Below are 23,296 nucleotides of genomic sequence, written 5' to 3'. Positions count from 1 at the left end.
CAATATTGATTAAAAACACATTTGGTGCTTTGGAAGCAATCAAAAGCATGGTTCAACAACAGAAATCCACAAGGTCATTATTATAAAATGTTTAAAACACAAGTCAAATTCATCACATTCAAACACTAATTTTGTGTGCCTGAATTGTTCTTAACTAGCAATTACCTCAACTAGAAAATAGATGAGGGTAAACTTCACTTTTTCTAACTTTTTTACCCTTTGTGATATAAGGAAAACATATTACCGTTCTCTAATGAAAATGTGTCTATTGTCCAAAAAAACACTTAATGATATTCATAAAAGAAAAAAATCTTTCAGACGTGTGTGTGTTTACAATTACTAAATAGGAACAGTTTACTGTATTGAACTTTATTTTTCGAGGATGCTGTGAACGCAGCACAGCTATCGGTGAACATGACGTCACGCGTCGAGCGCTGACACCGCTGCGCTGCTTTTGCAGTCCTACAGATGTTCCGATTAAAATGATTTTTGCGCGTTGTGTCGAGTGAAACGTCGAAGGGAGAAGCGATATCGAAAGCAGCCGCTGTGGCTGCGGTGGTTGTAATGAACGACGACTACTGTTTAACAGTGTGTGTTTGTGTGTTTAACTTTATTGTAGCTAGCTTGGCTAGCCAACTTTAGCCTGTTTTCGAGCGAACCGAAAGTTGATTTTTGTCTGCGGCGGGTTGTGTCCATTCAAATCCTCATTGCAGGTACTGTTTTATTTCCTCTTATTTTGGTAATATTACGTAAATGTTCTGTTGCTTCCTTGTAACGAGGCTTGGTGTTAGTTTCATTTTTTTTCTCTTGCATTACGATATGAATCTAAGCCGTAGAAATATAAAGAAAATAAAATATTAGGTATGATGTTTATGTAACATTTGGAGGTGAAGCAGTCCCGATAGTGATTATCTTATTTGTCAATTAGTTACAAGTAGTGCAGCAGATAAGTGAATATTTACTGAGGGATCCTTTAAATCAGGGGTGGGCAATTAATTTTTACAAGGGGCCACATAGGGAACCTGAATTATGTCCCAGGGCCACACCATCGATAACTCGGCTGTCTCCCATTACAAATTTTACAAAAAAGTACCTATTTAATAGCCGTTATAGGTCATTTTTATTATTGTAATAATATGTAAATATTTAAATATACCAAAATAAACCTCTCTAATGATTTGCAACACACAAGCTTGACATTTTTAATATATGTAATAATAATCACAGACCTCATGAGGGCCGGACAGAGACATGCAAAGGGCCGCATGTGGCCCCCGGGCCGCAGTTTGCCCAGGTCTGCTTTAAATGGTGATGCAAGCACCAAATTTGGCACACATACTCCTTAGACATTACTCTTAAAAATGCCGGGTACCCACGTGAACTTTCAGTAGGCGGCCAAGAAGGGGTCAATTGAAGTATTACACAGGGGTCAAAATTTTAAAATGCTCCAATCATATTGAAAGGTATTCCATATTTGTCTGATCATAAAGATTCCAAAAAGGTATAGTTTGGACTATCTGAATGAATGTTTGAGTTATGGGGTAAAAACAGCAAGAACAGTGACAAAGGTCAATTTGTACAGGGGTCAAAAGTTAAAGTTGCTCCAATTTTGGTAAAAAGTGATGCAAATTAGTTGGGTGAATACGGTTTTAAAAAGGAATAGTTTGCATCATGTTACAGGGTAGCATTTGTCACATGTCATAGAATCCAGTGGGTGCTGATATTGTTTAACCTTTACTTTGCAAACCAAGCACGCAACAGTCAAAACTATTCCATTTATTAATCTTATTAGCTCAACCAGTAATTTGCGCCACTTTTTACCAAAATTGGAGCAACTTTAACTTTTGACCACTGTACAAACTGAAATTGACCTTTTTCAGTGTTCTTGCTGTTTTTACCCCATAACTCCAGACCATTCATTCACAGATAGTCCAAACTATACCTTTTTGGAATCTTCATGATCAGACAAATAATATGGAATACCTTTCAATATGATTGGAGCATTTTTAAATTTTGACCCCTGTGTAATACTTCAATTGACACCTTCTTGGCCACCTATTGAACGTTTACGTGGGTACCCAGCATTTTTAAAAGAGTAATGTCTAAGTAGTATGTGTGCCAGATTTGGTGCTTGCATCACCATTTGAAGCATTTTTTTCAGTTATCCGCTGCACTAAATAAAGTAGAATCTTATCTTGGTACGTAGTGCAGCCTGGGTAAGTTTAGGAGTTAGTGATTAACGTAGTTTAGGAATCTACGTATCAAAAGCAAATACAGGGCAAAGACACGTAACCTGATGATCACGTGACCTACACCTGCGCTCAAAACTTGACATAGTCTTAGCTTCATGGAGCGAAGAAGGATTTTCTTTCACTAAAGCACATCATAACAAGGCTTGCGTCTCACATGTACCTTCTGGCATTTTGTAGTTAAATTTTCAGGTTCTTTTTAAGAAAATCCTCTTTTATACCACTGTCACGTGCCCGTGGCTCAGGACAGTGACAAGGAGGAGACACAAACGAGAGGGTTAGACAAATAGAAGTATTTATTTACAATAGTTTAAGTCAATAAATTAAAAGGTGCAAAGATGTGCAGCTGTGCAAAAAGGCGCTCTGTTACCGGTCGGCGCAGCGAGACGTCCTAAAAAGAGGGAGAGAACAAAATGAATTAGTTGGGCCTACTTAAATAAGAGACAGGGACACCGGGCCCAGGTGCCCCTGATTATGGGCCCGCCCTGTAACAAGACAGCAGGGCTGTCACACCCTCCCCCTTCAAAAGGGAAGTCCACCTAAGGACTTTCCAAACCAATTGCAAATAGCACAATTTTTTCTTTTTTGTTAGTAGTACTACATTATATTTTTTTGTTGCACCAAAATTACATTTACAGCTTACCTATATTCAGCTATACTTTTTTTTCTTTACAAACTACTTTAAAATCTGGTAGGACTAAGTTTTTTCTTCCATTATCAAACAAGAGAAATTCTACCATTTACAAGGAATCAAATTACACTTAACTATACAAGGCTAAAGATGACACCAATTGGTAAAGTCACAAGCTTAGCACACGTCCTCTGCTGCACCTCCAGAGTTCCGGCGCCTGAAACTGGGGAGAGGCAGAAGAGAGACAGGCACAAAAATTAAAGCAACTTTGCTTTTTCCTTTTTTAAACTGGCGCACGTGACAAAGCATCAGCCAAGTTATCAGAACCTTTAATATGATGAATGTCTAAACTGAACGCCTGTAGAAACAGCACTTTCAACGTATTTTTCACACCTAAGTGACCAGAGTCATCATGGGCAACTCAGAGCACATCACGAAACATCTCAGGAACAAAATGGGCTCACCAACGAAGTCACCATGACATGGGACCCACTTGCGCACCAACAGACCCTCCTGCATGAAGTACCCATGAGCAGCACTCCGTACCTTGTTACCTGGAAGAACATTTTCAAACAAAACTGAAAGAGTTGGATCAGACTTTTGATGCTAACTCCATTCCTTCACAGAGACAGATGCGGGGAGCTCGGGCAACAAGACTGAGCTCTCAAGCACATCCGACTCAGACGCACGAAATTGAGCGCGCGTCACGACACAAGCCGGAAACACCTCTGAACACTGCTCTTCAAGCAGAGACGACGAGCGTGGCTCAGGGGTCACCACGAGCAAAGGAGACCTCGGCCACACCGCACTGCCAACCAAATCATTGCCTAAAATCAATGAAACCCCAGGAAGTGGCAGAGCGGGGCGCACGCCTACAATCACCAGACCATTAATAAACCCACATTCTAACATAATTGTGTGCCTCGGCACGGAGACCACACCCAGCTCCATCCTATGCATAAGGACAGAGTCACCCGTTTCTGTAGCAGAGGAGAATGGAAGCACAGAAGCCACTATAAACGAGTGTTTAGTCCCTGTGTCACGCAGCATCTTAATATGAACACGCTGCTCGCTCCCCACAATGGACACATACGCATCATGGATGAAAGGAGCAAAAGCTTTATTGAACTTTTTCCTGGACTTATTATTTGAAGCTGACAGAGCAGGAGCTGAAGGGACGTACATTTTACGCCTGCTTTTAGACTTGAGCACAGGACACTGAGACTTCCAGTGGCCCGTTGCCTGACAGTAATTACACCTGCTAGAGTGCCCTCTGAATGAAGCAGAGCGACCCTGCGCAAAGGTCTGCGAGTAGGAGCGACTTTCACTGACTATAGGCTTGGTCTTAGATGGAAAAATTTCACCCACAGCCCCCTTGAGAGTCAGGACAAAGTCATCTGCCAGCTCAGCTGCCTTCAGAGCGGTGCTGGGTTTCTGTTCAGTAACATAAGTAGCTACATGCTGAGGAATACAGTTCTTAAACTGCTCCAAGATCATCAACTCTGACAAACCCTCAAAAGTGTCAATATTCAAAGCAGAACACCAACAATTAAATTGACAGGTTAAATCTCTAACAAATTCCACGTGAGTTTGACCTTCATTTTTCTCAAAATTCCTGAATTTCTGGCGATAAGCTTTCCTGCGTACCCAGGAAATAGGTTAAGTTTATTCCATTTCTTTGTAGCATGAATGCACATTATAATAGCTGGTCTGGTAGCAGCCCCTAGTTCTGCCTGTTGCAGCATCTACCACACTACAGAACCTTCCTGGTTGATGACTGTTTAGGTGAGCAACTGGTTTATCCCCACCTCCTTGGAGTAGCCATCTATCTGCTGCTGCCCAGTGATATGTGCGCATCTCCTTGGCTTTTTCCAGTTGCAGGGGTCCTCAGTGCTGAGGTACCTGGACACTGAATCATGTCCAAGGACATGTCCTTTGTGGTCATAGTGTCACACTTGATGTTCCCTCACAATGCAAGTAGTGTGCTTCATCTGAATCTCACTGAGAGCTGCCTGTTTGACACCAAGTTATTCTAGAGAAGTCTAAGGACTCTTCAGAAAGACATGGTACCAATGACAAAAAAAAGGCAGCATAGTCCCCAATGGTTAGCACTGTTGCATCATAGGATGAATGTCTGGGGTTTGATTCTACCCATACCCAGTTCCTTTTTTTTTTTTTCTTTTTTTTTTTGGTGGAGTTTGTATGTTCTCCCTGTGTCTCTATGGGTTTCCTCTCACCATCAAAAACATGCACAATGGGGTCTGCTCCTTTCTCTGCCCTGGGCCTTGACCAAGGAAGCGTCTTTATATTTGGAGTTGGCCCCTGGGCACTGGACTGCTAGTTTTCACTGCTACCAATGGTTGGATTGTGTCTAACTGTAACTAGGATGGGTTAAATACAGAGGACAAATTTCCTAAAGCAGTGACTGGATGAAGAAGGAATGGCCTTTATTTTCACTGGACATAAATTAAACCCTTCTTGCTTTAGGTCACTGATTATTGGCGTCCATCTCTCACAACTATGCACTAAGACAGGGAGCACCAGGACCTTAAAGACTTGGACCTTTGTTCTCTGGCAGAGGTACTGGTATTGCCAAACACCGATGTGCGGGGACCTTCTTGACTCCATAAGCTATTATCAGGTGTGTCTTGAGCTCAAATGCCAATGTCCCAGAAACTTGACTGTATCTGCTGAGAAGTTATTTTCAATGTACATTTAATTTTTCACCATATTACAGAAACACTTATGATGGCTGACTCCTTCATCCAGGGCATATTAAAACTGAGTGATTATATTATTAAGGACACAAATCACATTAAATGTTAAAATGTAGTTGAAAATGCCACAGGACGGGGTGAGTCAATCTTTCATTTAGGGAATTCCTTTATTTTGGTTTTTGTCTGTCAACACTTTGAGATGTGACTGTGACTGTTTTCTGGCTACAGAATCAGCTTGACCTTCTTCACCATGGACTGAAGATTCGGACTTCAGCCGTTCATCAGGTTGCATGTGGGTGTGTTGGGCCAGAGGTCACGTTCAACCTGAAACCTGACCTCCCATGCTGAGGTAGCAGATGGGGAACATTTGCTGTCCCTCTACAAGTCCTTGTCCTAGTAGGGAGGAAACAGGCGTTCTCCTGAATCATAACTCAAAGACCACAGGGCCCACAGCTGTTGAGAGTGATTTCCAGTCCAGTCCTGAAGCAGATGAAAAGATAAGGTGTGGTGGCGTTTCCTGTGTGTGTGCGTGCATGCGTGTGTGCGCATGTGCATGAGTGAGAGAAGACTGGGGATCTCCAAAATGTTCCAGGGCCCGATTTCATAAAGCAGTCTAATTTTTTTTCATCAACTATACTCACTTAGTTGATGAATTGCATTGGAGGTGTTTCTTGGCAACGGCATTTGCGAGGCTGCTATGACCATCAAAACTGTCGTCTAACATAAGACGGCTCATCTACAAATTTAGCTGTTGATGTGAAACGGAGATTAGACTGATAATGTTGTGCGACTAACCTTAGTCAACTAACTTTAATACACTAAAAGATTGGACAGCTTTATGAAACTGGGCCCAGGAGTACTAGCATCTCTTTATTATCACACTCAATAATAATAATAAGTTGAAGATTTTAAAACGGATGCTAGCATTCAAATGCTTGTAAATAAATTGGAATGCATTTTGAGTCTACAATTCCATATTGAAATGTTTCTTTGTGACTATACCAAATGACTAAACACATCATTTATAGATTGTGTATTAATCTCTTTTTACAACTTAAATTTCAATATGCATATTTTTTTAAATGCTAAACCATGTGTTGGGTATTTCCAAAGGTCTTCAATGTCAGGGTTTTGTTTGAAGACTTTATTTTCTCGTTGTCGGACCATTTTCTAGAAATAAAAAAGTCTGGTGTTTCCAAACTTCTAAACAGTACTGTGGCTAATAGGGGATTTTCAAGTTGCGTCATAACATCCGATCGGTTAGCCGCTCAGTGAGGCGTCATAAGAAGCTGTTGTTTCTAATGACACCAAACGCAGGAGCGAGAGGCTCACTAACCGGAAGTCTCAATTTCAAGATGGCGGTGCAACTTGAAAATTGTTCTTTGATCATGTCCACAAATATGTCAGCGCGTCCTCCTTAAATCGTTACTGGGATCTCAAACAAATTACATTTGTGGATACTGAGTTGTAGGTGACACATCTTTCAAACTATTATTATTATTTTCTCATTGCAGAAAAAATCAAAAGCTCCCTATCTTGCAGTTATAATTAAATCCTGAATACACCTGATTGACATATAATGCAAAATGTACACCAGATGGGTTTTTCAACGTTAAATTCAAATGTCCACAGTATCCACAGTTTGGATCAAACTTTGTCAGTTGACAAAGGATACCATCCTACATAACCTTCTCAAATATGAAAGAAGTGTGATCTTTTGTAAATTTGTTCAGTGTTAAAGATAGGGATTTCCATGACACTGCCATTTGACCTATGACCTTGAAAATTAAATCAGTTCTTGTTTATCAGGATATGAATCTTCAGTAAAAATTTCATAATGATATATTAAACATAGTGGGCTCCAGGCTGTTCACAAACGAACAAACAAACATGTGAAAACATAACCTCTTTCAACTTTGTAAATCTGTCACTTTGAAAGGCAGTTTAATTTTGTTTTTAAGAAAGCCAGGCTGGATGCATGAACCTTTCCAAGTCAATGTATGTGTCTTGGAGTTCATTTGCAGTGGATCCAGAAAGTATTCACAGCGTGTCACTTGTTCCACATTTTGTTATATTACAGCCTTATTCCAAAATGGTCTAAATTAAATTTTTCCCCTCAAATTTTACTTGCAACACCCCATTATGATATGAAAATAAGGTTTTGTTTTTTTTTTCTTCCCAAATTTATTAAAAAAAAAACCGCTAAGAAATCACAAGTACATAAGGATTCAAACCCTTTGCTCAATTCTTTGTTGACACACCTTTGGCAGCAATTACAACCTCAAGTCTTGAATATGATGCCACAAGCTTGGTGCACCTATCTTTGGTCAGTTTTGTCCATTCCTCTTTGCAGCACTTCTCAAGCTCCATCAGGTTGGATGGAGAGCATTGGTGCACAGCCGTTTTCAGAGCTTTCCAGAGATGTTCAATTGGATTCAGGTCTGGGCTCTGGCTGGACCACTCATGTACTTTCACAGAGTTGTCCTGAAGCCACTCCTTTGATATCTTTGCTGTGTGTTTAGGGTCATTGTCCCGCTGAAAGATGAGCAGTTGCCCCAGTCTGAGGTCAAGAGCACTCTGGAGCAGGTTTTCATCCAGGATGTCTCTGTACATTGCTGCATTCATCTTTCCCTCAATCCTGACTAGTCTCCCAGTTCCTGCTGCTGAAAAACATCCCCACAGCATGATGCTGCCACCACCATGCTTCACTGTAGGGATAGTGCCTGGTTTCCTCCAAACATGACACCTGGCATTCACACCAAAGAGTTCGATCTTTGTCTCATTAGATCAGAGAATTTTGTTTCTCATGGTCTGAGAATCCTTCACGTGCTTTTCGGCAAACTCCAGGTGGGCTGCCATGTGCCTTTTACTAAGGAGTGGCTTCCGTCTGGCCACTTTACCATACAGCCTTGATTGGTGGATTGCTGCAGAGATGGTTGTCCTTCTGGAAGGTTCTCCTCTCTCCACAGAGGAATGTTGGATCTCTGACAGAGTGACCATTGGGTTCTCGTTCACCTCCCTGACTAAGGCCCTTCTCCCCCGATCGTTCAGTTTAGACCGGCGGCCAGCTCTATGAAGAGTCCTGGTGCATCAGATCTTCCATTTATAGATGATGGAGGCCACTGTCCACATTGAGACCTTCAAATCAACAGAAATGTTTCTGTACTCTTCCCCAGATTTGTGCCTCAAGACAATCCTGTCTCTGAGGCCTACAGACAGTTTGTTTGACTTCATGGTTGGTTTGTGTTCTGACATGCACTGTCAACTGTGGGACCTTATATGTAGACAGGTATGTGCCTTTCCAAATTATGTCCAGGGTTCTCACCAGCATTATGCTGTTATAATAAAAAATTACACTGCAGTTGGGCCGTTACATTGTTTTTGAGGGTGTGTAATGGGAAAATAATAATTTCTTTATGTTGATTGTGAAGCCACTGGTTCTGAGGTAGAAGCAGCATGTCCACAATTTATTCATCAACCTGTATCAAAGCCATTTCTGCCTTTTCTGTTGATTAATACGCTAAATGGGACTCTTTCTGTAAGAGTTGTCCACCGCTTCACATGAACAGTTTTTATTCATTCGTCATTAGTGTGCTTTTTTTGTTGGGCAGCCAATGACGCGGTTCTCTGCCGTGGACTTGAACCTTAATATCTCCCATTTCTCTGGTTCCTAAACTAGAGTTAGTGTCCCTCATTAAAATAATAATGATAATATCCTCCACTCCGTGTCTGTGTGTGTTGTGGGATTTGCTGTGGCTCTCTGTCAGGTAAAGGTGGAAAGACGGATCATTCCGCATTCAGTAACTTCAAAGCGAATCGCCGTTTTAAATCAAATGACACCTCTTTCCAAACGTTGTAGCACAAAATACAACTGACCTAAACTGTTTTTTCCCCAAAATGAGACGTCCTCCATTCTGTTGGGGAGGACTTATGCCAGTGTCACAGTCTCAGCGCTCCCCCAGTCTGACCACAGTGGTGCAGCAGGCTCAAGTATTGTAGGGGAGACTGGGCCAAAGTAACATTTTACATTTATATCCCTCTGAAAAACTATTGGACAAATTTTGTTAAGTAAAGCCATAGTTTTTTGTTGTTGTTGTTTGTTTTTTTTTACTTTTGTTACAGCCTGACTTTAAAGCCAAAAGAAACAAGGCATCAGATCAAAACATGGAAGAGTGTAGAAATATGTGTCACTGCACAGGAGCTAATTTATACACAGCAGTTTACTGTAGAAAGTCCTTACATTTTTTTTTTTTTTTTTTTTTTTTTTTTTACTTCAAGATTAATTTCAGATTACTCTACATTTTGAAGTTTAAAAAAACACCAAAGAAGGCCCTTTATAAGCCCATAAAGCAAAAGCTTCAGCAGGGTCAAAGCCTAAGCAGTCCCTGAACCCCCGACTTCTTAAGGTGATTTTTCCATCCCATTACACTGAGAAAAAATCCTGGTGAGAACCCTGATGTCCAGTCAACTGAATTTACCCCAGGTAGACTCCAATTAAGCTGTAAAAACATCTCAAGGGTGATCAGTGGAAACAGGATGCACCTGAGCTCAATTTTGAGCTACATGGCAAAGGCTGTGCACACTGAGGAGGCTGACATTTTTGCAGATTTATTATTAGTTTTTTATTTTTAATAAATCTGCAAAAGATTAAAGAAAACTTTTGTCATTATTGGGTATTGTGTGTAGAATTTTGAGGGGAAAAAAAAGAATTTCATCCATTTTGGAATAAGGCTGTAACAATGTAAAAAAAAAAAAAAAAGTGAAGCGCTGTGAATACTTTCTAGATGCTCTGTACATCAGTCATTAACTCCACCTTGGATCTGCTGTGGCGACCTCGAGTAACAAAACAAGGGAGAAGCTGAAGGGTCTTAATATTAATTAATACAAACCCCATGTTTCTGTGTGGTAAATCTTTAGATAAAGGAATTCTCTGAGTGTGCAAGGAAGGTGACGAGTAATGGAAGCCACAAGACCCATGTGTAACGACTCTGTAGGTGTAATACGAGAGATTACCTTTTTTTTTTTTTTTTTTGTCATAATGAAACACCTGCACTCTCACAGCATGGACTGTGATATGTATGATAACCTGGTCTTTTCTACAGTGTGGTTGCAGTCTGACGCACAACTTGCCAAGACTTACACTCCCAAAACTGCATTCTATAGTGCTGAAACCTGGTCAACATACACACGACAAGAATGCAGATTGAGGACATTTAACGGTCCATTTCTTTATAGTTTCTTTTCTTGATGCCTGATCAATTTTGTCTTTGCAGACAAATGTCGGACAGGTTTTAAGGATCGTTGTGGCTGTTTTTTTGTTTGTTTTTTTGCTGCTAGATAACATCAGACATGACAACTCACATACTTTTGGCAAAGTAGAATGGTCAGAAAAACATGCAGACATTGATAAGAGAAGTTGATAGCGTCTGAGAAATATGCTTCTGATGAATTTAAAATACTTAGAACTGGTTCACTACTGGAGCCTGTGTTCAGTTCGCAGTCCTCAACAGCTGTTTTAGGTGCAAATGAGAAATCAGGTCCAGCAGTGTCCATAGTCACAAAATAAACAAGTGTTTTTGGTATTGTTTGTTTTTTAAACCCACAGTCATTGTGTCTTTGATATATACAACCCCTGGCAAAATGGAATCACCGTCCTCGGAGGATGTTCATTCAGTTGTTTAATTTTGTAGAAAAAAAGCAGATCACAGACATGACACAAAACTAAAGTCATTTCAAATGGCAACTTTCTGGCTTTAAGAAACACTATGAGAAATCAGGAAAAAAAAATTGTGGCAGTCAGTAACGGTTACTTTTTTAGACCAAGCAGAGGGAAAAAAATATGGAATCACTCAATTCTGACATTCTGATAACAGCTTGCAGTCTCTGAGGCATGGACTTAATGAGTGACAAACAGTACTCTTCATCAATCTGGCTCCAACTTTCTCTGATTGCTGTTTCCAGATCAGCTTTGCAGGTTGGAACCTTGTCATGGACCATTTTCTTCAACTTCCACCAAAGATTTTCAATTGGATTAAGATCCGGACTATTTGCAGGCCATGACATTGACCCTATGTGTCTTTTTGCAAGGAATGTTTTCACAGTTTTTGCTCTATGGCAAGATGCATTATCATCTTGAAAAATGATTTCATCATCCCCAAACATCCTTTCAATTGATGGGATAAGAAAAGTGTCCAAAATATCAACGTAAACTTGTGCATTTATTGATGATGTAATGACAGCCATCTCCCCAGTGCCTTTACCTGACATGCATCCCCATATCATCAATGACTGCGGAAATTTACATGTTCTCTTCAGGCAGTCATCTTTATAAATCTCATTGGAATGGCACCAAACAAAAGTTCCAGCATCATCACCTTGCCCAATGCAGATTCGAGATTCATCACTGAATATGACTTTCATCCAGTCATCCACAGACCACAATTGCTTTTCCTTAGCCCATTGTAATCTTGTTTTTTTCTGTTTAGGTGTTAATGATGGCTTTTGTTTAGCTTTTCTGTATGTAAATCCCATTTCCTTTAGGCGGTTTCTTACAGTTCGGTCACAGACGTTGACTCCAGTTTCCTCCCATTCGTTCCTCATTTGTTTTGTTGTGCACTTTTGATTTTTGAGACATATTGCTTTAAGTTTTCTGTCTTGACGCTTTGATGTCTTCCTTGGTTTACCAGTATGTTTGCCTTTAACAACCTTCCCATGTTGTTTGTATTTGGTCCAGAGTTTAGACACAGCTGACTGTGACCAACCAACATCTTTTGCAACACTGCGTGATGATTTACCCTCTTTTAAGAGTTTGATAATCCTCTCCTTTGTTTCAAATGACATCTCTTGTGTTGGAGCCATGATTCATGTCAGTCCACTTGGTGCAACAGCTCTCCAAGGTGTGATCACTCCTTTTTAGATGCAGACTAACGAGCAGATCTGATTTGATGCAGGTGTTAGTTTTGGGGATGAAAATTTACAGGGTGATTCCATAATTTATTCCTCAGAACTGAGTGAGTCCACATTTTTTTTCCCTCTGCTTGGTCTAAAAAAGTAACCGTTACTGACTGCCACAATTATTTTTCCTGATTTCTTATAGTGTTTCTTAAAGCCAGAAAGTTGGCATTTGAAATGACTTTAGTTTTGTGTCATGTCTGTGATCTGCTTTTTTATAAAAAATTAAACTGAATGAACATCCTCCGAGGCCGGTGATTCCATAATTATTGCCAGGGGTTGTAGGTAACCACTGTGGATGGACTTCCTCGGTTCTGTTACACATTTTCTGAGGTTCTTTATCAAGTCCATGAAGAACACAATTCTGTACCACTGTTGCCTCACAGTGAGAAGGTCCTGGGTTTGAATATGACCTGGAGCCTCATGTACAAAGGCTGCGTATGCACAAAAATGTGGCGTACATCCGTCTCCAAGATAATGTTCAGATGTATCAAAAGTGAAATGACTGGAAATGTGCAGTGTATCACACAAAAATCCTGGCTGCCGTACACATGTTTCTACAGCTACTGGTCCACTGCCAACACGTAGCGGTGATGCTGGGAAACCGTTAATAGTGTGAAGTCATCAGAGTGATGTGCACATCAGAGACACACAGATGAACAATTAACACATCCACGTGTTTGCAATTATGTGGGTGGATATAAAAGCATGCGGGAAAACGGCACTAACAATGGCTGTGTTAACGTTGTTAGAGGACCTTGCAAATAGCCAGTCAACCTTGAGCTGAGCCATGCCAGTTGTGTGGAACATAATCATGTGAATGTGGTTTCCTTAAGGGCCTAAGGTTAGACCTTACTTGTGTGAAGTGCCTTGAGGCAAATCTTGTGATTTGGCACTATATAAATGAAAATGAAATTGGCCTGTTCACACATAGGAATTGTATGCAATATCAAATCAAATCAATTTTATTTATATAGCGCCAAATCACAACAAACAGCTGCCCCAAGGCGCTTTATATTGTAAGGCAAGGCCATACAATAATTACGGAAAAACCCCAACGGTCAAAACGACCCCCTGTGAGCAAGCACTTGGCGACACTGGGAAGGAAAAACTCCCTTTTAACAGGAAGAAACCTCCAGCAGAACCAGGCTCAGGGAGGGGCAGTCTTCTGCTGGGACTGGTTGGGGCTGAGGGAGAGAACCAGGAAAAAGACATGCTGTGGAAGAGAGCAGAGATCAATCACTAATGATTAAATGCAGAGTGGTGCATACAGAGCAAAAACAGAAAGAAACACTCAGTGCAAGCTTTAGCAAAAAGGAAAGTTTTAAGCCTAATCTTAAAAGTAGAGAGGGTGTCTGTCTCCCTGATCTGAATTGGGAGCTGGTTCCAGAGGAGAGGAGCCTGAAAGCTGAAGGCTCTGCCTCCCATTCTACTCTTACAAACCCTAGGAACTACAAGTAAGCCTGCAGTCTGAGAGCGAAGCGCTCCATTGGGGTGATATGGTACTATGAGGTCCCTAAGATAAGATGGGACCTGATTATTCAAAACCTTATAAGAAGAAGAATTTTAAATTCTATTCTAGAATTAAGAGGAAGTCAATGAAGAGAGGCCAATATGGGTGAGATATGCTCTCTCCTTCTAGTCCCTGTCAGTACTCTAGCTGCAGCATTTTGAATTAACTGAAGGCTTTTCAGGGAACTTTTAGGACAACCTGATAATAATGAATTACAATAGTCCAGCCTAGAGAAAATAAATGCATGAATTAGTTTTTCAGCATCACTCTGAGACAAGACCTTTCTAATTTTAGAGATATTGCGCAAATGCAAAAAAGCAGTCCTACATATTTGTTTAATATGCGCATTGAATGACATATCCTGATCAAAAATGACTCCAAGATTTCTCACAGTATTACTAGAGGTCAGGGTAATGCCATCCAGAGTAAGGATCTGCTTAGACACCATGTTTCTAAGATTTGTGGGGTCAAGTACAATAACTTCAGTTTTATCTGAGTTTAAAAGCAGGAAATTAGAGGTCATCCATGTCTTTATGTCTGTAAGACAATCCTGCAGTTTAGCTAATTGGTGTGTGTCCTCTGGCTTCATGGATAGATAAAGCTGGGTATCATCTGCGTAACAATGAAAATTTAAGCAATGCTGTCTAATAATACTGCCTAAGGGAAACATGTATAAAGTGAATAAAATTGGTCCTAGCACAGAACCTTGTGGAAGTCCATAATTAACCTTAGTCTGTGAAGAAGATTCCCCATTTACATGAACAAATTGTAATCTATTAGATAAATATGATTCAAACCAATGCAGCGCAGTGCCTTTAATACCTATGGCATGCTCTAATCTCTGTAATAAAATTTTATGGTCAACAGTATCAAAAGCAGCACTGAGGTCTAACAGAACAAGCACAGAGATGAGTCCACTGTCTGAGGCCATAAGAAGATCATTTGTAACCTTCACTAATGCTGTTTCTGTAGTATGATGGATTCTAAAACCTGACTGAAACTCTTCAAATAGACCATTCCTCTGCAGATGATCAGTTAGCTGTTTTACAACTACCCTTTCAAGAATTTTTGACAGAAAAGGAAGGTTGGAGATTGGCCTATAATTAGCTAAGATAGCTGGGTCAAGTGATGGCTTTTTAAGTAATGGTTTAATTACTGCCACCTTAAAAGCCTGTGATACATAGCCAACTAATGAAGATAGATTGATCATATTTAAGATCGAAGCATTAATTAATGGTAGGGCTTCCTTGAGCAGCCTGGTAGGAATGGGGTCTAATAGACATGTTGATGGTTTGGAGGAAGTAACTAATGAAAATAACTCAGAACAATCGGAGAGAAAGAGTCTAACCAAATACCGGCATCACTGAAAGCAGCCAAAGATAACGATATGTCTTTGGGATAGTTATGAGTAATTTTTTCTCTAATAGTTAGAATTTTATTAGCAAAGAAAGTCATGAAGTCATTACTAGTTAAAGTTAAAGGAATACTCGGCTCAATAGAGCTCTGACTCTTTGTCAGCCTGGCTACAGTGCTGAAAAGAAACCTGGGGTTGTTCTTATTTTCTTCAATTAGTGATGAGTAGTAAGATGTCCTAGCTTTACGGAGGGCTTTTTTATACAGCAACAGACTCTTTTTCCAGGCTAAGTGAAGATCTTCTAAATTAGTGAGATGCCATTTCCTCTCCAACTTACGGGTTATCTGCTTTAAGCTGCGTGTTTGTGAGTTATACCACAGTCAGGCACTTCTGATTTAAGGCTCTCTTTTTCAGAGGAGCTACAGCATCCAAAGTTGTCTTCAGTGAGGATGTAAAACTATTGATGAGATACTCTATCTCACTCACAGAGTTTAGGTAGCTACTCTGCACTGTGTTGGTATATGGCATTAGAGAACATAAAGAAGGAATCATATCCTTAAACCTAGTTACAGCGCTTTCTGAAAGACTTCTAGTGTAATGAAACTTATTCCCCACTGCTGGGTAGTCCATCAGAGTAAATGTAAATGTTATTAAGAAATGATCAGACAGAAGGGAGTTTTCAGGGAATACTGTTAAGTCTTCAGTTTCCATACCATAAGTCAGAACAAGATCTAAGATATGATTAAAGTGGTGGGTGGACTCATTTACATTTTGAGCAAAGCCAATTGAGTCTAATAATAGATTAAATGCAGTGTTGAGGCTGTCATTTTCAGCATCTGTGTGGATGTTAAAATCGCCCACTATAATTATCTTATCTGAGCTAAGCACTAAGTCAGACAAAAGGTCTGAAAATTCACAGAGAAACTCACAGTAACGACCAGGTGGACGATAGATAATAACAAATAAAACTGGTAGAGTCAAGCTTTCAAATGAATTAAAGCTCTGTCTGGGTTTTGGATTAATTAATAAGCTGGAATGGAAGATTGCTGCTAATCCTCCGCCTCGGCCCGTGCTACGAGCATTCTGACAGTTAGTGTGACTCGGGGGTGTTGACTCATTTAAACTAACATATTCATCCTGCTGTAACCAGGTTTCTGTAAGGCAGAATAAATCAATATGTTGATCAATTATTATATCATTTACTAACAGGGACTTAGAAGAGACAGACCGAATGTTTAATAGACCACCTTTAACTGTTTTAGTCTGTGGTGCAGTTGAAGGTGCTATATTATTTTTTCTTTTTGAATTTTTATGCTTAAATAGATTTTTGCTGGTTATTGGTGGTCTGGGAGCAGGCACCGTCTCTACGGGGATGGGGTAATGAGGGGATGGCAGGGGGAGAGAAGCTGCAGAGAGGTGTGTAAGACTACAACTCTGCTTCCTGGTCCCAACCCTGGATAGTCACGGTTTGGAGGATTTAAGAAAATTGGCCAGATTTCTAGAAATGAGAGCTGCTCCATCCAAAGTGGGATGGATGCCGTCTCTCCTAACAAGACCAGGTTTTCCCCAGAAGCTTTGCCAATTATCTATGAAGCCCACCTCATTTTTTGGACACCACTCAGACAGCCAGCAATTCAGGGAGAACATGCGGCTAAACATGTCACTCCCGGTCCGATTGAGGAGGGGCCCAGAGAAAACTACAGAGTCCGACATTGTTTTTGCAAAGTTACACACCGATTCAGTGTTAATTTTAGTGACCTCCGATTGGCGTAACCGGGTGTCATTACTGCCGACGTGAATTACAGTCCTACCAAATTTACGCTTAGCCTTAGCCAGCAGTTTCAAATTTCCTTCAATGTCGCCTGCTCTGGCCCCCGGAAGACAATTGACTATGGTTGCTGGTGTCGCTAACTTCACATTTCTCAAAACAGAGTCGCCAATAACCAGAGTTTGATCCTCGGCGGGTGTGTCGCCGAGTGGGGAAAAATGGTTAGAAATGTGAGCGGGTTAGCGGTGTACACGGGGCTTCTGTTTAGGGCTACGCTTCCTCCTCACAGTCACCCAGTCGGCCTGCTTTCCCGGCTGCTCGAGATCTGCTGGAAGGGAACTAACGGCGGCTAGGCTACCTTGGTCCGCACCGACTACAGGGGCCTGGCTAGCTGTAGAATTTTCCACGGTGCGGAGCCGAGTCTCCAATTCGCCCAGCCTGGCCTCCAAAGCTACGAATAAGCTACACTTATTACAAGTACCATTACTGTTAAAGGAGGCCGAGGAATAACTAAACATTTCACACCCAGAGCAGAAAAGTGCGGGAGAGACAGGAGAAGCCGCCATGCTAAACCGGCTAAGAGCTAGTAGCTGCGCTAAGCTAGCGGATTCCTAAAAACACACAAAGTGAATAATGTGTAAATAATTTAGAGGTGATTCAGCAGACGGAGTGCTTTAGTTAAGGCACGTGAAGATTACACTGAAACAAATCGTTATCTAGATCAATCTAACTGCGTAGATTAAACAGCTAACAGATACAGCAAAACACCGCTGTGCTCTGGAACAGGAAGTGATACAATACCGCAGTGAGAGCCAACCACCAGTGGAGGCAACTATTAGACAGATAGCATCAAAGTCATAAGGTGTAGTGACACAAAATTTACTTGTGTAATTTAATTTTACAAATTAATTTTTCAAAATTTAATATGTGTAAAATCAGAGCTGCCTCATACACCTGTTGCTACAACTATTTGCGCACACCAGCGGCTGAAAGACAGAGTGTGTGCTGTGCGAGCCCATAAATCCCTCTCGTGGTAGATGGTGGCCACATTCCAGGTGACACACATGAACATTTAACACTGCTCACTTAGAAAATGTGAAATTAGAAAATGTGTGGCCATTCGCGCTGTCAGCACGAAAATAGTGAGCAGACCATCACTTTCGAGCTGGCTGTGAAATTTGTCTAAGTGCCCCACGAGTGTCCACTGTGACATGTCTGCTTGCTGTCCTCATGTGGACATACGTAAAAACATATTGTTGAGTTGGACAGGCCAGACCAGTAGATGTGGACATAAGAGCACGCTGCATAATTCATGTCTTTACATGACTGTACATCTGTGACCACGGGTGATCTACAGAGGAACAGATGGTTCGTACTTGTTTGCTCAATAAGAGGGATTCAATAAAATGCGGTGTTTTTTTATGGTGTGTGGTACATGTTTTATAGGACAGTGATGGTAGCACAGTGGTAAAGTTTCTGTCTGGCAATCAGTTTTTGTAAATTGCAGGTTCGAATCCCGTGGGTGGCATGTATAATTTATTTATTTATTTATTTATTTTTTACAGCAGCTGTGCGATGTGGTTACACATTCTCCAGCTGCTCGCACTGTGTTCCTAGCTGGATCGTTCACACCTGCCCGACCGCGTGTCCCTCCCGGCGTCGGCTCAACGTTTTCATGGTTCACTCATGTGAGCTGTTCCGCTGTGATTCGCCCTAATTTGTACTTATTCGTACTGTGTGTGAAGGGGCCCTAATGTAATCGGAGCTGTTGACTGCACACATATTGCTGTAATGACACCATCACATTATAAAATTGTTTTTGTTAATAGGGAACATTTTAATTCCATCAGTGTTCAAATAATGTGATGCGCAAATGCGTTGGGAGCAGGCAAGATGGTTAAATAGTTTTTTGTTATTATTATCATTATTATTATTATTATTATTATTAATGTGTTCTCTTTTTTCTTCATGGTGAAACTAGAGCTGCAGTGCTTCTTGACAGGCCCCCAATTATCTCCCTGTGTTCAGTATTTGTCAGTAAACGTATGTGTAAAGTTATGAATGTCACACACTGTCAGCCCATGGCGCACCTCACTTTTTCAACTTCACTGTGAGGCTGCTGCTCTGAGCTCATAGCATTTACACCTTCATACACACACACACTCCCACTAACAATTTTCCAGTTTCATGTTTATTGCATTTGACAGGGTACGTCATTTCCATTCATGTGTAGCTCACACTCGGTATAATTTCTTTTCTGTGTTCATGTTGACTGATCTGACGAAGGTGGAATTCCCAGGTCCAGGGGCCTATTTACATGGATTTGCATGTTTAAATAGGGGTGTGGTAAGGGAGGAGCTTGGTGCGTCTGTATGTGCCCTCAATTCCATGTTCAATGGGATGTACAAACAGAAAGTGCTTGGATCCATGCATACGCACACTTTGATGCATCTGGATATTTTTGTGCTTACGCCAGTTTCTGGGTTTTAGTGTATGTGTGTTTCAGTCGGAAATCCACACAAATCTTTGTACATGAGGTCCCTGATCCTTTTTGTGTGATGTTTGCATGTTCTCACCATGTGGTTTCCTCCGGGTGCTCCAGCTTCCTCCCGCTTCCAAAGACGTACAGGATAGGTGAATTATCCAGGGTGCACCCTGCCTTTAGCGCAGTGACCCTTAACAAGAATAGCCAATATCAGAGAAGGATTGAATTAATTAAATCGTTATTGTAGCTAAAGAATTTTTTTTAAATAATCACACTCCAAACTCCACTTTGTGGTTGAGTAATACTTGGGAACTCAAGGTTCTCACCGGTATTTTTTCACAGCAATGGGGGGTACATAGTGGGGCATGACCACGCGTGAGGAATGTGGGAGGGTCCAGGGTTGCTCCCCCCCGGAAATCTTTAAATTTTTAACTTTTTGAAACACTATTTCCTGCATTTTGAGGGCCACTTTGTGTTGCTAACTGGGATGTTAAATAATGTGTGACATGTCCTTTAACAAAGGAAGAGAAAAGACAGAAAAGCCCCCTAAGGTGGTTAAAACACAGCATAGGGGATCCAAATCACAGCATAGGGGCCCCCTATGCTCAACTGCACTGGTGAGAACCCTGGAACTCTTATAATGGGGTTAGAGTTTGATTTTTAGGTTAGACTTTTTAAGGGTTGTTATATGTCGAATTATATCACTTGCTTATGTTCTGTGTGTTGTCACTCAGGAAGCTGCCTGATGAGGTCAGTTGGCAGATTCCTCAGGTTGAAGACCCCAAGCCCAATAACACTCAGGAGAATGGACACCTGCAGAAGGAAAACATACAGAAAACAGCACCGTCTCCTAAAAAGGAGGTGGACCTCAAGCAAAACCCAGCCACCAAAGCACAAGATGAAACGATAAAGGATGAGCCTGCAACTGAACCTCTGATAAGCACTTTAAACTCTCCACAGAAGGATCACGCTGCAGCTGATTGGGAGGTTTTTGTAGCAGAAATTGTGAAGCCAATAGAAGAAACATCAGCACCAGTGCAGCATGAGACACCAGCGCCAGTGCAGTACGAAACACCAGTGCAGCATGAATCGCCAGCACCAGTGCAGCACAAAGTCCCAGAGAGTGTCTTCGAAGCGGTCACCACAGAAAAGCCTTCCGACACTACGGCCGACGTAAAAGAGCACATCGCACCACACACTACTCAAAAGAATAAGAGAGAAGGCGGCTGTGACTCTGAAGTTCATGTTGTCACCGCTGCAGCCGAGCCATCAGGAGAGATGCTGCAGTGTAAGAAAGTGTGTCTTGTGTCAAACATAGGTTGTCATGTGACATCCACTGCTGCAGCCAGTCAGGACATCAGCACAGTCTCCCCCAACCGGTAGGTCACATGACAAGATGCACAGCACCATTTCAGTTTGTTGTCATCTCTTGACTTTTAGTTTGCAAACCCTTAAATCTTTTTTTTTTTTTTTTTTGTAAGAAACCATAAAAAAATGAATAGAAATTTTACTTCAGACATGGATGTCCATGTATATAAAGAATTTATATTAGCCATATGGTCTCTGTAGGTGTGTGTGCAAGTGTGTGTATGGCTTCAGTCATGGAGAAACTGGGGAGAGCTGACACTGTTTTGTATGCTTATGTATTTTGGGTCAAGGATGAACGCTGTGAAAATGGAAATCTAATAGGACTAATATTTTTTGGAGAAATTAGCAATATTAGGTAACAACAGCGAACAATGGACGTTGTGCTGCAATACACCAAGGAAATTCTGGGTTTTGGGGTTTTAAATGTTATTGTGGTTCATGTTAGTTTGTCAGTGTTAGTATTTTTTATTGTGTTTTGGTAGTTCAGTTGATTTAGTCAGTTAAGTGTCATGTTGCTGTTTTACCATGAGTGGGAAGTGTAATGTATTTTAAGTCTTCTGTCACCATCTCTGATTGTGGGTGTGTAAAAAAAAAAAAAAAAAAAAATAATAAAAAAAAAAAACACCTGCTTGGGGCAGAATGGAGAAAAGACAAAAAGCTCTGGCTCGGTTTTTGTTCTTCTGTGCAGCTCGCCACAATATGTTAATCGGGAAGTACATGTGTGCATGTGTATAACTTCGATCACGGACAAACTGGGGAGAGCTGACATTTACTGTTTGGTATGCTTATGTATTTTGGGTCAAGGATGAGTGCCGCCTAAAGGGAACATTGATGGGACTAATATTTTTGGAGAAACTAGAGCTATTAGCTAACAACACTGAACAATGGACGTTGATAATTACATTCTGGAGTCCCATGCCCTTCCAGCAGGGGGCGATAAATCATCTATATATTAAAAGTGTGCATGATTTCATTTAGTAAGGTCAATGTAAGTACGTAATATAATTGTAAATTCAGTAAAAATATATGGATGTACAAGAAAGTGAAAACACTTATTTCCATTGTGGTCCATTTAAAAATGAAATTACAAAGTAGATGTAAAAATAAAATAACACTAATGATGATAATAATAGTGTGTATGTGATAACAAGAACCTAAACAATTTATAAATACATTAAGACAGTAAATTAACATTAAAACATTATGTAATTAACCAGAAATAAAAAGGGTTGAGTTCTTCTAAAAACTGTTGAGGGTTTAAGGTTCTAAAAACATTCTGCATTTGTACACCATTCCAACTCATTCTATAAACTTTGTATAATTTATTACCACCCTTGAAAAATGTCAGCTACCTATTTTATAAACACTACCCAATCTAGAGCCGTGCATCCCCATGGGCAACACATAGCACATAAAAATCCTATAGAGTTTAATCCTAGCTGATGAAGCCCTATGTTGTACACATTAAATTTTGCAGAATAAAATTTACTTTGCTGGGATAACATTTGGTCCCAGTCCAAAGAGAGTTAAATATACTCTATCACAGTGCTAAATCAACTTTATTGTAGTGTAAAATCAACTCTTATTGGAGTAGAAACACTGGATTTGACAAGACGGTAGAGCTGATTTCACTCTATAATACAGTGTATTTTACTCTGTTTAGACTGGGACCAAATGTTATCCTGGCAGAGTATATTTTACTCAGCAGAATTTACTGTGTAATACGCTGAGGGACGCAAAAGGGTCCGCGAAATGGACGCAAACAGACATTCGGTGTAGAGCACTGGACGGAGTGCTCAGCGCAAGTCTATGCAACACTCCATTACTGTACGTAAGTCTACGTAACGCTGCACTACTGTACCCCATACCTCCTCAGTTGTATGGTACCCTACGCCAGTCCGGCAAAAAAAAAAAAAGTTTTTATCAGTACTATAGTAGAGAAGCTTGAATCTTAGACTGGACTGGGTTGCTTGACGTGAGGACGTTTCGCTTCAAATCACTTTTTATCAGTACATACCTGCATTGCTAGATTTTATTTATTCCGCTGGACTCTGCTGAATTTTACTGGCAGTGAAGCTTCAAAACCACAGAAGAACAGGCAGGCCAAAGCTTCCCCTTGCGTGCAACATAAGCAGCCATTGCTGCGTAATAGATATGTTGCACAATGCAACTCTACACAGGCCCGTTATGAAAGGGGCTTAAGAAACAAAGGCACAGTATAATAAAAAAATACAAGAGCTGCACAATGTAACATACTGTT

The 23,296-nt window shown here is 40.7% G+C and overlaps 1 protein-coding gene across 2 annotated transcripts in view; it reads left to right on the top strand.

The window, feature by feature from the left end:
• Nucleotides 1-420: 420 nt before the first annotated feature.
• LOC117507489 overlaps nucleotides 421-23,296 on the top strand; it is a 75,372-nt gene continuing 52,496 nt past the window's right edge. For both annotated transcript variants that reach the window (XM_034167367.1, XM_034167374.1), the window contains exons 1-3: nucleotides 421-713; nucleotides 5,826-6,099; nucleotides 20,403-21,047. In XM_034167367.1, coding sequence (XP_034023258.1) covers nucleotides 5,954-6,099; nucleotides 20,403-21,047 — 791 coding nt within the window. In that variant the 5' untranslated portion in view covers nucleotides 421-713; nucleotides 5,826-5,953. The remainder of the gene's footprint in view (nucleotides 714-5,825; nucleotides 6,100-20,402; nucleotides 21,048-23,296) is intronic.

Source organism: Thalassophryne amazonica, chromosome 1 (genome assembly GCF_902500255.1).
Source record: "Thalassophryne amazonica chromosome 1, fThaAma1.1, whole genome shotgun sequence".
Taxonomy (NCBI): Eukaryota; Metazoa; Chordata; class Actinopteri; order Batrachoidiformes; family Batrachoididae; genus Thalassophryne; species Thalassophryne amazonica.
Note: the sequence above shows the minus strand (reverse complement) of the source record. Positions and strands in the feature narration are given on the sequence as shown.